The sequence below is a fragment of the Hyperolius riggenbachi genome, chromosome 6, assembly GCF_040937935.1.
Source record: "Hyperolius riggenbachi isolate aHypRig1 chromosome 6, aHypRig1.pri, whole genome shotgun sequence".
In the NCBI taxonomy this organism is placed as follows: domain Eukaryota; kingdom Metazoa; phylum Chordata; class Amphibia; order Anura; family Hyperoliidae; genus Hyperolius; species Hyperolius riggenbachi.
Genome location: NC_090651.1, coordinates 27,880,348 through 27,898,101, shown reverse-complemented (window position 1 = coordinate 27,898,101; position 17,754 = coordinate 27,880,348). Strand labels below are relative to the sequence as shown.

Genomic DNA, 17,754 nt, shown 5'->3' with positions numbered 1-17,754 from the left:
CAACCTTGATTGGGCTTTTTTACCACTTCCAATGTAGTATGAGGGCTAATGGACACTAAAAACCCAAAGCAATTATATCTAAAATGTTCCTACTAGCACTGCACCAGTGTGTCCTACAGATATAAACCCTCAGGGCTTGTTCACACTAAGGGCGGTTTTGCCCTTTTTTCAAGTGCAGGCGATTTTCAAAATCTCCCTAAAAACTAACAGCGCTTGTGCAATGATTCCCTATGAGAGTTCACATCTAAACGGTTCATTTCCGATCCACTCAGAGAAGCGATGCATGTACCTTTTTTGAAGTGATTCCGCCTCAATGGAAGGTATAGGAAGAATGCAAAATGCTCATAAAATCGCTTTGTGCAGCGATTGTGTTTGCGTTTTTTAAGAATAAATACATTGTATGTATTCTTATCCGGGTCAAAGAGTTCACTTCCTGACTTGTGTCAGGGAGTGAATTAAAAAACTGCTCTGGAAAAGCGCTTAGGAAAGCGCTTAGAAAAGCGCTTTTAACTACCCTGACCAGGCATCCCATTTTACCCGGGACACGTCCCAAGTTCAGGGTCCGCTGTCCCAGGCTGCAATGTGTCCCAGGTTATGTCCCACTTTTGGCTGCCGGGTGTCCCAGCCGTGGGACTCTGTGGCACATGAGGTAATGTTTGACTCATTTACCATTTGTGGAGTCGAAGTAATCGTTTTCTGCTGCATTTCATGTGTCAGGGGTAACGGTAGTTGCATTTCATTTGTCAGAGGTAACGGTTATTGCAATTCATGTGTCAGAGGTTATTGTTGCAGCATTTGGCATTTTAGGGGCTCATGATTAATAAATGGTATGCTAATACTGTAGCATCAGCAGTTTCTGCAGATTTCACGCACAAGCTAATCATACCATAGTCCTAGTCTAATGTCCTACAATATTATTATGTATTTATATAGCACTGGCATCTAACGCAGCACTTCACAGAGAATGTAGTCATGTCCTTGGCAGAGCTCACAATCTAATCCTGGCCATAGTCAAAGTCTAATGTCCCGCCATATCATTATTATGTATTTCTGCAGCACTTGAATCCTCTGCAGCACTTTACAGAGTACAGAGTCATGTCATGGACTAACATCCATGATGCAAATCTCCCATTTTACCACATCATTGTGGGAACACGGCTATTTTATGTGTTTGGGGAACATTGCCTAATTACCTTTAGGGTCACTTTGCTTATCTGTGTTTTGGGAGGAAGCTCTGTCCCACTGCCTCAGAGTTACATTACAGTTCGCTCCGCCCACATCATATCATGGACATGCCTATTTTTCCACCATTGTCATGGACACGCCCATTTCCCCTCCACATCAAAGTCACGCCCATTTTTCAGCAGGGCGATGCTTTGCACACTGCACTAGCACCCCCTCCCGTCTCAGGTTGTGCCAAGAAAAATATGGTCACTGTATCTTAACAAAAACGCACCGCCCACCCAAGCGCCGGGAATCACAAAAAAAATTGCGATGCCAAATGCGAAAGCGATCGGAAGGCAATGTGAACAAGGCCTAAGGGCATACAAACTTGCAGTGGTTTTGAAGTAAGCCAGTTAAACTCAGCTGTTGCCAATGGCAGCTTAAAGCAAACATGAACTAAAAAGTAAAAGTCAAAATTAAGATACACATATCATACTTGCCTCCTATGTAGTCTGCTCCTCAATCTCTTTCTTCTCTCCTGCATCCTGTTTGTTCACTGAGATCAATGGAACTCTCCGTCCTCTATTTTAAAAATGGTGATGACCCTGTAACAGCTTCCTGGTCAGCACACTGTTAACCCGTAATATCGCCCACTTGAGCCATAGCGAAAAATTGATATTCCCTTGCACATTAGTTGTCCTTTCAGTTATAACTGACAGCAACTGATATATAACTGACAGCAACTGATATATTGACTTTATTTTATTGGTCTATTTACAAGCTGGGTCAATTTGCATATCATTATTATAAAATTAGTACCAGCTCTGTATTATTTGCAACACTTTGACCATCATTGTTTGCAGTTCATCGTGGCAGTGCCTAGGTTCTCAATACATGGCAAGCAATGGGGTAGTTAGGTTTGGCTTATGGGCACTTGAACATGACGCAATCACTCTGGTATAGTAAGCTCTGAGATTAAGGGCGGGCTCACACTTTCAGCGCAAGTGTGCATACACAGATATAGATTTGCAATCATTCTTTCCTTTGTTGAGCAGACTTTCTTGTATGATTTTAAGGTTTTCAAAATGTGTTTGTATGCAAAAAAAATTGCAAGGCGAATTATGCATAAATACTAATGAACATAATTTACATGAAAATACACCCAATTAACTGCAGTTAAAACACAATTTTTCTGTCTTCCCATTGACATGCACTGACACACAAGTCACATGACAAAATAAGAAGAGCTGCCGTCCAAATTTTGAATGCAGAAAAATTGCAAACACAGAATAGGAAATGATTGCAATATCGCATATTACATGTGCAGCGCACGTGCTTTTGCAAATTCACACATCGGATGTGATTTTTAAAGGGAACCTGAACAGAGTAAAATTATTTAAAATAAACACATGAGGTAACTTCAAATGAACATTACATAGTTACATTGCCATCAGTTCCTCTCAGAAGCTCACCATTTTCTTCTGACAATAATCCCTTCCAGTTCTGACAAGATTTTGTCAGAACTGAAATATATCAGCTGCTGTCAGTTATATATCAGTTGCTGTCAGTTATAACTGATGTGCCAGGTAATATAATTTTTAGTTCAGGTTTTCTTTAGGCTGTTTTCACAGTGGGACGTTACAGGCGCACGTTAGAGCAGCCTGTAACGCAGCCCACCGCACAGCAATGAAAAATCAATAGGCTGTTCACAGTGCCCACGTTGCGTTACACAGTAACGCTTCACGTCAAGACTACATGCATGCAGTACTTTATACGCGGCTAAGCCGCATTAGACTGTTTGCACATGCTCAGTACGGGTGTTTTTTTTATTTTAGGGGCGGAGAGGAGGCGGGGAGAGGCCGCTATGTAGCCAGGCACATGGCTACTTGGCATTCAACAGTTTCCTATCTTCAATGGAGAAAAATACAGCATCATGGGCAGCACAGTGACGGAGAGGACAGCACTCTCCCCTTGCAATGCTGGGCCCCTAGTTTAAGTCCCAGCCAGGGCACTCTCTGCTTGGAATGTATATGTTCTCCCCGTATCTGTGTGTGTTTCGTCCGGTCACTCCAGTTTCCTCCTACATCCCAAGAACCCCTAGAATTGGCCCTCTAAAATCAGCCCTGGACTAGGATGAACATATGACTATGGGAAGGATTACATTGTGAGCTCCTCTGAGGACAGTCAGTGACATGGCTATGTACTCTGTAAAGTGCTGCAGAGGATTTTGGTGCTATATAAATACATAACTAATTTATTTTGTAAAAAAAACCAAACAAACAAAAAAAACCACAAAAGTGCCAACATCTACAAAGTAAGAAATAAACGTGGGGCACAAGACGATACAGACAATGTTGCGTTCTCAGCATCAGCAATGTACAAAATACAGAATTGGTCATTGCAGTGACATGATGAATAAAATGTATAGCAGCAAGACACAAAATTAATAACTAATTCCAAGACACAAAATAGTGAGAGAGCACTGCCCTTGTGAGCTTACAATCTCAAGAGGATGTTAAAGAGGAACTTTAATCTCGGATTAAACCTCATCCCAATCAGTAGCCAATATCCCCTTTCCCATGAGAAAGCTTTACCTTTTCTCATACAGATCATTGGGAGCTCTGTATGGCTGATATTGTGGTGAAACTCCTCCCAGAATGTGATGTCAGGACCATGGTCCTCACAATTCCTGCCTGTGAACAGTGTTGCATTTTGGGAAATAACGGCTGTTTCCAACTGCCAAGCACCTAGTATCTCCCTTTGGGGACTAAAGATGTCACCACCCGTGATATATTTCAGTTTGTAAATCAGGGAGAGGAAAGATTTTACAATGGAAAAACACTGACTAAATCATTTATAAAGCCTGGAAACCACTAGGAATCACTGCAGCAATTTAAAATCGCCGCAGCGCTGTGTGCAGCAATTCCTAGTACGATTGTGATCCCGGTTCCCCACCGCTTAGAAGCGTTGTACAGTGATTTGCGTGTTTTTTCTTAAATAAAACTTTATTGTACTTACCAGTTCCACTTCCGTCCGTAGCCCCGCCCCCTAAAGAAAGCGGTCATAGGTGCTTCTTAAGGACCAATCAGAGAAGCGCACGTGACCTTTTCCTTTAGGGGGCGGCCTACAGACACAACCAGGAAATATAGACACCTGGTTAGTATAATAACGTTTTTTTCAATCGTAATCGCTGGGCATCCCAAAGCACTACCAAATCACTTTGCAAAAGCGATTTTGCAGCGCTTACCAGTATACAGGCATGCTCTCATGAGTAATAAAGAGTGTGTAAACACTCGAATTTGTAATTTAAATGAGTATTAATTAGCTCAGGTGTGCAGTGGGGACATAAGGGGTTAGTTACGCATAATTCCTCCCTGCACTCCAAATAGCTTGCACGCGTCCTATTGGATGAGTTGCAAGCCTCACTGCGGGCACTTCCTCCTTCAAACTGGAAGGAGGAAGTGCGTGGTGATGAGGCTTGCAACACGTCCAATAGGACGCGTGCAAGCTATTTGGAGCGCAGGGAGGAATTATGCATAACTAACCCCTTATGTCCGCACACCTGAGCTAATTAATGCTCATTTAAATTATGAATTTGAGTGTTTACACACTTGTTATTACTCGTGAGAGCATCCCTGCCGGTATATACTTAGCATTGAGCGCAAACGCACTCAAATTGCTACGTGTCCTGCGATTGCAATTGCCCCTAATCGCAATTGCACTAGTGGGTTCCTCTCAACTCACTCTCATTGGCAAAGCTTTTTTGGGAATTGCGATTGATCCCAAAACGCTGGCAAAAATGCGCTAGTGGGCCCCAGCCCTACAAGAATATTGTAAAAGAAAAAAAAAAGCAATTATATTAATTACATTTATTTCACTACAGTTTGATAAATAATACTAGTAATGTGATGTGATTCTTGTGATTTTTTTCTGGCTCAAACCAGTGTATGACCTGAAATACAGATAATCAGCCTGTTAAACTATTCCGGCCTCATTGGCATGCTACCCCTCTTGCCCTGACCACTAGGGATGAAATGTTTACCGATATGTTAATCACTCAGCCAAACAAGAAGGGGCTGAGCGGGATATAGATGGAAACGCCATTGTTCTGTATAGACTTGCATGTAATTAGCCATGTCTGGAAGGCTGAGCTCTGCCTATTGCTTAACTAAAGCGGACGTGAACGCAATTTTACTTACCGAACACAAACCTGGCGTCTTCGGGATCGTTGCCTTCGTGGCCGGGGCGTTGTATGGATTTTCTTTTTCAGTAAAATTCGATAAAACTCAAATTCTTCACCACGACTTAGCGACAAAAAGGATTCTTCTACATCAATTAAAAAATATAAATCTGTGAAAATGCAATATGCCTCCAAGCAATAAAACACAAGCGCTCATAATAAGGCTACTTTTGGGACAAAAGGAAAGAACAAAATGCAAGTTGTGCCCTAGGCGGAAAATCAATATTACATTTAAAGAACTTTTTCAACTAAACTTTGGTTGTCTTTTACACGATGCTGCCGCAACTCGATGTCTGATGATATATTTATTGTACATATCAACTACGGTGTCAGATCTGAAGCCTTAAACGTGTTCTTGTATTCATTCTATAGCCCCGGGTGGGTTGTGTCAAAACGGAATCCTTGAGACAAGGTTCACGATTAAAAATACATGCGTTTTCACACAAGGCAAAATAACATATTACACTGCACCTAATGTAGATCCTATGAGCCTACTGTGATTTCAGAAATGGTAGCGATTACAACATGACTACTTTTCCACATTTTAAAGTGGCATGGAACTCAGCATTTCCTCTTTGTTCTAAAATGTTATTTACAGCATAAAATCTACTACCACAAAAATAAAATTGTAACAGAACAGCCTTAAAACCGTTAAACACAGCACTTTGTTTAGTGGAAAGCTCCTTGCTTCAGTGGAAAGCTTCTGGCTGTATCCAAAGAGGTGAGAGCATTTTCTTTTGTTTACATTCCTTTTTCAAATACATTTGGTAATCATTAGCAAACTGACAAATCTGAGCTGTGCTGAGAAGCAGAAAGAGCTGAGAAGTTCTCACTAGATACATTTTAATATGTAAATACAGCAGCTATGCAATAAATTGCAATGGCAGCGTTCAGAACAGACTTTACGTTGGAAATTTATAGACAGATAATATTACTTGTGCGCAAAAGCAAATATGATAACTGTATGGGTAATAAAAAGCAGAAAAAAACTTTTTTGTTGAATGTTATGTCAGAGTTTTATTTTACTTTAACAACCTGCACTACTTGTTTTTGCATACTGTGTATGAATCCTGCTCAATGAATTTTAATGAGAATGCATATGTACTGTGTTTTTAATGCATATTGTGCATGTAAATTATGCCTGGTGATGTGTTTCCTGTTCCTGTATCATGAACGTGGTTAAAAAAAACAACACATGCTTCAAAAACATACCCCTAAAAATTGCAATGCAGATAAAAATGCCACTGCATAAGGTAGGGACCACTCTTGTTTAAATCATATGCAGTTTTACGCAATGTGAAATCACATGGAATGCTTTCTGTTCGTTCTGAACGCCACCATCTTTTTTTATTGTGATTCCAATATGAGTCTCTCGCCTTGCATCGCTGGGTCCCCGGTTCAAATCCCAGCCAGATCAACATCTGCAAGGAGTTTGTATGTTCTCCCCGTGTCTGAGTGGGTTTCCTCCGGGCACTCCGGTTTCCTCCCACATCCCAAAAACATACAGATAAGTTAATTGGCTTCCCCCCCCCCAAAATTGGCCCTAGACCATACATGCACTACACGATACATACATATGACTGTGGTAGGGACTAGATTGTGAGCCCCTCTGAGGGAAAGTTAGTGACAAGACAATATACTCTGTACAGCGCTGCGTAATTTTGTCGGCGCTATATAAATACTTAAATAAAATAAATGAATAAAAATGAGTCCTTGCCACACAAAAACCCAAACTGCATGCGATACCCATAGAGTGCCAGCAGGTGCTCGCAGCCCATGGTGGGCGACGCACGTTAAAACAGACACCAGATATGCAAACTTGTCCATAGAAAACCACAGTAGGTTTTCATACACAAAAAAATGCAACTTTTTCACAGATGCAAGTGTGAACTGAAAGTGTTTGTACATATGTAAACACCGGTAGAAATGTGAGGGTTTTTTTTTGCATTTGTGCTAAAATTAGTGTTCGACAACTTACCTAATTCAAATGATTCTTGTAAGCAGAGATAGTAATTGAAATGCTAATATTTCTGGGTTTCATACAAATTGAAGGCAGCTTCAAATTGGGCCAATCAAAAATGGCTGAAGGTATTCCAGACTGCAAACAAATTTGTATGCAAGGCAGAATTATATGCAGCTCAATGACCATCTGGAGCCACCATGTTCATTTACTTTGGTTCCTCAGAAAAGCATTTCGTCGGGGCTTCACATTATATGAAATAAAATAGTCACAGGCCATAAGATCACAAGGTAAGCGTTGTGCAAACATGAAACTGAGGGATTCAGAAGTTGAACCTTCTCTGCGGAGTCCATGTAATATTCAGAAACGCTGATCATGACCCCACCGTGACGGTCTCAGAATTGAACGTTCGCCGCTGGCATTGTTTGTTTCTTACAAACTCGGGACTGCCTTTAAAAATTCGAATGATTGGCAACATTCTTCTTCATATGGTGTTAAAGTCGACCTCCACCTTCACGTTTTTCTTTCCCCTACCTAAACAGAAAAACATTACAAGTTAGAGAACAAAAATGTCCTAAATACTGTAAAACCACCGATGAGCAGTGGTGACGCACTAGTCTATGGTATTTACAACCTTATGTGTTTTAATGTCTGGTACACACCAGTGTTGCTTGCACATTTTTGCCTTTTTGAAGCATCGAAAATGGCATTTTTGAGTTTTAGAAAATTTTCATGAAAACACATTTTATTTTTACAATATGACAAAAATTTGCAAATACAAACAAACAAAAATCTCAATTTTTACAGTAAAAATGCAAAAAAGTCTTTATATCTACCGTTAAAATGCGAAGAAAAATATATTTTCCGCAATAAAAACCCACAAACCTGTTGAACTTACAAAATGATTTTCACTCGATAGTCAAATTTTACATCCTTTTTGCGAAAATGAATGCGAAAAGAGGCTCCCTATGCTAAATTGATTTTTCTATTTGGCACTGTTATAGGCTTGAGGAAGTGGGCTCAGACCCATGAAACGCGTTGCCTGTGCTAAATAAAATCTTTTATTTACATAAAGATTTCATCATTGAGGTAAGCTACCTCATTTTCTTTTCGATTTTAAACTGCTTTTAAAAGCTTTTATGCATCAGGGCTCCTCTTTTCCTAAATTGTGTGAAAAGAATATTGGCATTTTCACTCATCACTGGTACAGTCTATGCATTTTCTCATCAGATTTAAGGTTGAACCGATAAATTCTGACCGGTCCGATCTGAATTCCAATCATTTTTTTGAACGTTTTTTTTTTATCACTTCTGTACAAAATTGTTCAGAAACATTATCAGAAAGCAGATCAGACCTGTTCGATTTGACCCGAAATCTGTTGGGAAATTCCATGGTGCGTACCAGACATAAGGGTCCTTTCACACTGCATCTGTTGCGTTTCATCGTAACAGAGTTATATAGCAATGGAATGTTCACATTGGCGCGTCAGCAGTGCGGCGGTTACCGTCAGAATAACGCGCAACATGCTGTGTGTTTACTGGACAATGTGTGCGTTTACAGTGGCGGTGAAACATAATTGAAGATACCGTATATGTTGCACTGTACTTCTAATACAACTTTTGAAAAAACGTGACTAAACTTAAACACACATGCATATATTAAAATAAAAAACATATGAAACTAAAATAGTTTTGGTAATGTATAAGTGAAACTAAAACAAGTTTTGGCGATGTGTAAGTGTGCTCTTGTAAAGGTATATATAAAAAAAAAACAAAAAAAAAAAACCTGAAAAATAAAGAACTATATAGATATTAAAAAAAAAATGAATATCCATTCATCATCATCAAATCATATCATCCTCAATCACATCTTTGTTTTTTTTAAAGCACGCCTGACTAGAGGCTCCCTAAGGTAAGCACAGAGGTAGGTTCATGCTAGATCCACATACCTCTGTGCAGTATCTTTTCCTCTACTCTAGTCCTTGTAACCCAGGGGTCTCAAACTCAATTTACCTGGGGGGCCGCAGGAGGCAAAGTCAGGATGAGGCTGGGCCGCATAAGGAATTTCACAATCGTGGCGCATCGCCGCCTCTGCCCGCCCCTCTCACTTTTCCTTCACAGAGAGGGGCGGGGAGAGGCAGCGATCCATGCAGCGATTGACGTCAGGAGGGGCAGAGCTTTCAGCTTCAGCTCTGCCCCTTCCAGTAAATGCCGGCGGATTTCCCCCCGGGCGATTTGGGGGCTCTGCAGCCCTCGTTTAGCGGTGGGGATGCGGCGGATTACTTGGGAGCACTGAAGCGAACTATAAGGAAGCTTTTGTCGGCGAGGGCCACAAAATATTGTATCGAGGGCCGCAAATGGCCCGCGGGCCGCGAGTTTGAGACCCCTGCTGTAACCACTCCTTAAAAAGGAACCTTAAAGCGGATCCGAGATGAAAAACTAACTATAACCAGTAACTTGTCTATATATGTTACCTAAAGTTTAGATGGTTTACACAGCAAATCTAGCTGCAAACAGCTTTAACAGAATATGATTGATTATTCCTGTGATACAATGACAGCAGCCATGTTTGTAAACATTACACAGAGGCAGGCTTATCAGCATCTTGAGCAAACACACCTAATCCCCCTCCTCCTCCCTGCCTCTGAAATATCTGGCTAGTAATACTTCCCCCTCCTCCTGCCCAGACTGAGCTCCCATGAGCCCTTGCTACTGTCTGAAAGTGCCTTGGCTCTCTGAAAACCTGTGGGTGTGGCTTGTGTAGTTTATAGGGAATTAGAGTATTAAAATAAAAACAAAAAAGTATTTGGCTTGAGGAATGCCCTATAAACAATAGGAAAGGAACACAATTATGCAATGAGTAAAAGTTCATCTCGGATCCACTTTGAGCCCCATTGCACACTGGGCGGATCCATCGGCCGCATCAGCTTGAAGATCCGCGTGGCTAATATATCTCTATGGGCTGGTGCACACCGGCGGTTTGAGGTTTTTAGCAAGCCGCAAACAAACCGCCGGTGTGCACCAGCCGGTGTGCACCAGCCCATAGAGATACATTAGCCACGCGGATGCTGATGCGGCCGGCGGATCGCATACAAAATCTGCTCGGTGTGCACCCGGCAAATATCGGCTCTCTGCTCCCAAAACCGCTAGCGTTTTGACAATCTGCTAGCGGTTTTGGTGTGCACTGGGCCTATTAACTCAGGTGAAAGAAAAAAAGTTTCACTTACTTGGGTCTTCCCCAAGTCCCCGCAGCTGTCCTGTGCCCCTGCAGCTCCTGAGTGTCCTCCAATCCACGCCGCAGTATGCTTGCACCTGCACATGACGCACTTGACGGCGGGGAAGGCAAAGAAGAGTACACGTTGCCGGGGGCCGACTCTTAGTCGACCGAAAACTAAACTAACCTGCGCCGGGAACCGGAGGACATTCGAGGAGCTGTTAAGGTTCCCTTTAAAGTAAACAAGTGAGGACAAAAACCTCCCCTAGGGGGACTCACCACAGGAAGAGTGGGAGGGGGGGTGAGAGCCTCTGGATCATACAGAGACTCCCCCACCCATTGTCAGTGACAGACTCCTTCTACTGCCATTTTCACTTACGAGGAATCACACATTTCTCAATCCAAAATTGTTTTGCAGTAGTCAGTGGATGAATTTTTCCCCAAGTTCTAAAGGTACATGTTCTGTTCCAGTCCAATTCTTTTCATGGTTAGAACGGTTTGGGATAAAGGAATTTATGTGGCTCACTGCGCTTTAACCATGAGCTGTGCTCGTCCAGAGACGCTAGAGGGCACTACTCAGGCCCCGCTGGGACGATTTTGATACATTTTTTTCAAACACGCAGCTAGCACTTTGCTAGCTGCGTTTGCCCCGATCGCCGCCGCTCGTCGTCGATCCGCCGCTACCTGACGCGAAACAGGGCCACCCCCCCGCAGACCCCGTGCGCAGCCTGGCCAATCGCCGCCAGGCTGCGCTTTGGGGTGGATCGGGAGTCCCAGTGACGTCACTCCGTTCGTCGCCATGGCGACAGGGGAAGCCCTAAAGGAAATCCCGTTCAGAACGGGATTTCCTTATGGGCATGATCGCTGGTGGCGATCAGAAGGGTGGGAGGGAGAGAGGAGGAAGGGGAGAATCATGTAGCTAGCGCTAGGCTAGCTACATGATAGGAGAAAAAAAAAATCGGGCGAAAAAAACCCTCCCGCGGCCGTGGGAATTGAAACGCCCAGCAGGTTAACTTCCTATCATAAATGGACTGGATGACTGCATTTTCGTATTTGCTGCTCTGGAGTAATATGTACCGTTTGATGGGGTACAAAACAAAACCGGTTTTGTCATCTCTGAACTCCCAATGGATGGAGATTTTTGGCTGTTGCTGATCGTGGTCCACTACTGTTCATCGTTTTTGGGGAAATCAGATTTCACGGAGATTCAGTTGCAATGATTGAATCTGTTACGCTCGGGACTACTGCATTTGTGCGCTACCCTTCATTCCCCGACCGCCCGGAGAAGCGCTCCTTGTGGACGTAAAGTACTATGTATTAGGGAAGGGCAGTGTTCAAAAACAGCGCACACGGACACCCTTACCACGATACAGACATCTAACTTCAATCACCGCTTCTAGGAGCAGCTCTCCAACTTTCCGACACTTCTGCCTGCACAGAGTGGCAACAACCGCTGAATATTTAGTTCGACGGTTTTCAAACACAAGGTAAGTGGTCGATTGCAATGCAGCAGAGTGGTCTGTACACGCAGATAGGCACCCAGTATAACAAGTTAGAACTCTTTACTGAAGAAAAACATGCAGAGATAAAACATACACCACCATCAGGAAATGCAGCTTACTTAGAACACACAAGAGCACAGAGTGAATACAGGAAATCATAATACCATAGAGATCATTGCAGCACTTTACATTCTATAGTGACATCTTGTGGCTGCTTTACTATGCTGCAGTTTAACTAATGGGGCTTGATTCACAAAGCGGTGCAAAGTGTTTGCACGCCTGTGAAAAGCCCTTTATCACGCCTAAACTCAGTTTAGGCGTGATAAGAAGAAACTCGCGCGAATTTTCCGCGCGCAAAGTTTGCCGCGCAGCACCCAGCGCTTCGCGCGAAGCTCCCATTAAGCCCTATGGGGTTTTGCGCGTACGCGCGGTAGCTTCGCGCGAAGAGCAGCACAAATCGGTGATAACTCAGTGGTGCAAAGGTTATCACGCCTAAAGTCTTTTAGGCGTGATAACTGAGTTATCACCGCTTTGTGAATCAAGGCCTTAATGTTGTTACTACCAACAGATTGGTTTCCAGTCATCTGCAGGTATGCAAGTTACTTTTCCATAGTAAGAACTGGTTGTCGATTCTTGCCTGTGAACTGCTGAACTGTCTGTTAAATTTCCTTTTACTATAAATGTGCTATAAACATGTGTTAGTGCTACATTTCTTATACTTTAATGTTATTAAATTACTTATTAATAAATTACTTCTCCATGTCAATTTACAAGCCAGGTATAATTTTCCAAAACTGACCGGAAGTACAAAGGCTGTCCCAGTACCATTGTTGCTTATTTTCTCCAACTGTACAAACTGAGTGACTGGCAGCAACTTGGAACCTCCCACTTTTTTAAAACATGAAAATTCATTTTTACAAGGTAAGCAATTTCAAATATTATGTACTTTTAATCCTAATATTTAGAGCTTAAAGTGAACCTGAAACAGATTAAAGACATGAAACGGGACACAGAGACACACCCCCACAGTATTCACATACCTATGTGTGCCCTTGGCACAGTTCTCAGTCCCCCCCACGTGGCCACATTTTCATTTCATAATTACCGACAAATGTTGTTATTAGCCTTTGGGAGCCCCTGGGAGGCTGTGGATGCACTTGTGTCCCTGAGTGCTTCTGAAGACGAGCGAGTCTGTGCATGCGCAGTATAGAGCTAAACATCTCCAGAAGCATGGGGGGACACAAGTGCTTCTGAAGCCTTTTGAGGTATCTTGAAAGTGAGAGATTTCAATGACGGACAGCGGTAGACTGAGTGCACGGGGAGAAAGCCGGGAAGACTCTATGGGATCCTCCCTCTCCATAGGTGACTATTTTTTTCCCCAGCCTCACTTCACATTCGCTTTAAAGTGTACCTGAGACAGGAAGGGGGATGGGGGAAAATGTATACATACCTGGGGCTTCCTCCAGCCCCTTCCAGGCTTGTAGCTCGAGGGTCAACCTCCTCCGACTCCTGGAACCTCTGAAACGGGCCCTCCAGTTGGAGCATGCGCAGTCTGATCACGCACGCTTCCCTGAAGTGCTCCAGTGGTCGGAAGCGTTCTGCGCCTGCACAGTAGTGTTGCGCATGCGCAGGATGCTCCCGGCCACAAAAGTGTGACAAGGGCGCGCGCATGGCAGGGTAGTGCATGCACAGTGGACCAGAGGACTTTACATAGCCAATTTGAGAAGATCCAGGAGGCGGAGGACAGTGGCAAGGGAATGATCTGTAGGGAGTGGGCTGGAGGAAGCCCGAGGTATGTATAAAACTTTTCTTTCCCTCCATCTCAGGTTCTCTTTAAAGAAATCCTATGAGGGAACACAAATAACATTTCTTTGTTCAACACGTATCCAGTTACTTCCAGCCCTCCGGAAGTCCTTCTGGCCCCTTGCCGTCATTGCAGGCAGTCCCCCTCTGAACGCTGCATGCTGTGCTCTGCACCTCCTCCATCGCGCTCCCGAGGACAGGAGCATTCTGCGCTTGCGCGGTAAGTACATAATTACTACAGTGCAGAACGCTCCCGGCTACAGGACTTCAATTGAGGATGCGTGCAGGGCATGCAGAGTCGGAGCAATTTTGGGTACCTGGAGTCGTGGTTTCATAAAATGGGAATTCGGATGATTTTTGTATGGACTCCACAGCCTTGGGTGTGTGTGTCCAGCGCCACACATGCGCAGGAATGGAGCAGTGGCAGAATGAGGGGCCAGGAAGACTGTAGTGGGCTGGAAGAAGCCCCAGGTAATTAATTTGCCACATTACATTTCACTTAAAAGGGTTCTGTGGACTTTAAAAAAAAAAAAGTGTCACTTACCTGGGACTTTACCAGCCCTCTGCAGCTATTAAGGCCCACCCTGTCACTGAAGCCCCCTCTGTTCATCGCCAACCGGTGACTAACTAGACGAATAGCACTGCGGCTGCACGGCCGTGCACGTCCTTGCTCCCGTGCACGTCATCGGGAGCTTACTGTGCAGGCGCAGTACAAGAAAACTTCATACTGCGCCTGCGCAGTAAGCTCCCGATGACGCACACGGGAGCGAGGACACGCACGGCCACGGCTGCGCAGCCGAACTGCTATTCGTCTAGTTAAATGAATGATTAGCAGGTCACCGGAGGTGACGAAGGGGGGGGGGGCTTCAGTGACAGCGTGGGAATTAATAGCTGCAGGGGACCGGTAGAAGCCCCAGGTAAGTGACTTTGCTTTTTTTATAGCCCACAGAACCCCTTTAAAAAGGAACTGTAGTGAAAAGAACACAATTAATAAAATTGCTTGTTTTTTTTACAATATTCACTTATAAAGTTATTTAGTCAGTGTTTGCCCATTGTAAAATCTTTCCTCTCCCTGATTTACATTTTGAAAATCTTTAGTTCTGCCAGGTGATATGTATGGAATGTTTGTTACTGAGAGTTCTTTCCACAGAGGGAGATATCGCGTTACTTGGCAGTTGGAAAAAAAAAACATAATTTCCAACAATGCAACAAGGTTCACAGACAACAAACTGTCTGGACCATGGTCATGACATCATATTGTGGGAGGGATTTCCCTGCAATATAAGCCATATAAACTTCCCTGATGAACACTCATGTTCACGCCCCTGTCACACCAACCATAAAGATTTCATAAGAAAAATATGTTTTATAATTCAAACCACACTGCTGCTTCCAATCCTGGCTCATTTTCCTTCATATTAACATTTTAAATTTAGTAATATATCAATTTAAAGGATGAGAATAAAGTTAAGAGTCAAATACATTTTTAGTAGAGAAATATATATATTTACATAGAAAGAGGGACAAAGTCCTGAAAGAGGGACAATGAGGAGGAAAGAGGGACAGGGCTCTCAAACAGGGACTGTCCATCCAAAAGAGGGACAGTTGGGAGCTGTGCGTTAACATTGGTAATTTCTAACTTTAATACGTTAAAGAGAGATAGAGTCCTCCTGTCTTTGCCCTCCATTCCTGTAGATAGCATTAGAGATAGAGGCATCCCCAGCCCAGCAGTCAGGTAATGAGAGGACACAGGCAGGGCTGCTGCAGAGCCGTCTCTGGCCGCCGCCATGCTGCTCGCTGCTCCCCCCGGCCGGGCTTGTTGTGTCGCTCCGTGTATCGGCGCTCTGTTGCTCCGGTCTGGCCGTTGCCAGGCAGCCCCGTGCTGCTGATCGCCGAGCGGCGGATCATGTTCGCTCTGGTCCGCTTCCTGCAGGATAACGTGTGCGAGGTGCTGCCCGCCGCCCGGGTGCGGGGTCTCCGGGTCACCCGGACAGGGGAGCTGCAGGAGGGGCGGGTGTACGCCGTGACCCGGGGGAGCGTAGAGGAGCCCGGGCATGTCCTGGCCCTGGCAGGTGAGGAGAGGGGGAGGGGAGCACAGGGCAGCATTCCACGGGGGAGGGGAAAACATTCCATGGGAGGGGGGACAGGGCAGTATTCTATGGTGACAGACTGGGGGAGGGAAGACAGGGCAGCATTCTATGGTGACAGACTGGGGGAGGGGGGACAGGGCAGTATTCTATGGTGACAGACTGGGGGAGGGGGGACAGGGCAGCATTCCATGGTGACAGACTGGGGGAGGGGGGACAGGGCAGCATTCCATGGTGACAGATTGGGGGAGGGGGGACAGGGCAGCATTCCATGGTGACAGACTGGGGGAGGGGAGACAGGGCAGCATTCTATGGTGACAGACTGGGGGAGGGGAGACAGGGCAGCATTCCATGGTGACAGATTGGGGGAGGGGGGACAGGGCAGCATTCCATGGTGACAGACTGGGGGAGGGGGGACAGGGCAGTATTCTATGGTGACAGACTGGGGGAGGGGGGACAGGGCAGCATTCCATGGTGACAGACTGGGGGAGGGGGGACAGGGCAGCATTCCATGGTGACAGATTGGGGGAGGGGGGACAGGGCAGCATTCCATGGTAACAGACTGGGGGAGGGGAGACAGGGCAGCATTCTATGGTGACAGACTGGGGGAGGGGAGACAGGGCAGCATTCCATGGTGACAGATTGGGGGAGGGGGGACAGGGCAGCATTCCATGGTGACAGACTGGGGGAGGGGAGACAGGGCAGCATTCTATGGTGACAGACTGGGGGAGGGGGGGACAGGGCAGCATTCTATGGTGACAGACATGGTTAGGGGAGACAGGGCAGCATTCTATGGTGACAGACTGGGGGAGGGGGGACAGGGCAGCATTCTATGGTGACAGACATGGTTAGGGGAGACAGGGCACCATTCTATGGTGACAGACATGGGGAGGGGAGACAGGGCACCATTCTATGGTGACAGACATGGTTAGGGGAGACAGGGCAGCATTCCATGGTGACAGACTGGGGGAGGGGGGACAGGGCAGCATTCTATGGTGACAGACATGGTTAGGGGAGACAGGGCAGCATTCTATGGTGACAGGCATGGTTAGGGGAGACAGGGCAGCATTCTATGGTGACAGACATGGTTAGGGGAGACAGGGCAGCATTCTATGGTGACAGACATGGTTAGGGGAGACAGGGCAGCATTCTATGGTGACAGACATGGTTAGGGGAGACAGGGCAGCATTCTATGGTGACAGACATGGTTAGGGGAGACAGGGCACCATTCTATGGTGACAGACATGGGGAGGGGAGACAGGGCACCATTCTATGGTGACAGATTGGAGGAGGGGAGACAGGGCAGCATTCCATGGTGACAGACTGGGGGAGGGGGGAGAGGGCAGCATTCTATGGTGACAGACTGGGGGAGGGGGGACAGGGCAGCATTCTATGGTGACAGACATGGGGAGGGGAGACAGGGCAGCATTCTATGGTGACAGACTGGAGGAGGGGAGACAGGGCAGCATTCCATGGTGACAGACTGGGGGAGGGGGGAGAGGGCAGCATTCCATGGTGACAGACTGGGGGAGGGGGGACAGGGCACCATTCTATGGTGACAGACATGGTTAGGGGAGACAGGGCAGCATTCTATGGTGACAGACTGGGGGAGGGGGGACAGGGCAGCATTCTATGGTGACAGACATGGTTAGGGGAGACAGGGCAGCATTCTATGGTGACAGACATGGTTAGGGGAGACAGGGCAGCATTCTATGGTGACAGACTGGGGGAGGGGGGACAGGGCAGCATTCTATGGTGACAGACATGGTTAGGGGAGACAGGGCA

At 45.4% G+C, this 17,754-nt stretch overlaps 2 protein-coding genes across 9 annotated transcripts in view; both read left to right on the top strand.

Moving 5' to 3' along the window:
• The window catches only part of AGBL4 (AGBL carboxypeptidase 4), a 2,106,705-nt gene that overhangs the window by 1,380,260 nt on the left and 708,691 nt on the right, over positions 1-17,754 (top strand). The window lies entirely within an intron of this gene.
• BEND5 (BEN domain containing 5) overlaps positions 15,724-17,754 on the top strand; it is a 62,235-nt gene continuing 60,204 nt past the window's right edge. The window contains exon 1 of the mRNA XM_068239041.1: positions 15,724-15,954. Within this exon, the coding sequence (XP_068095142.1) occupies positions 15,789-15,954 (166 nt within the window). The 5' untranslated portion in view covers positions 15,724-15,788. The remainder of the gene's footprint in view (positions 15,955-17,754) is intronic.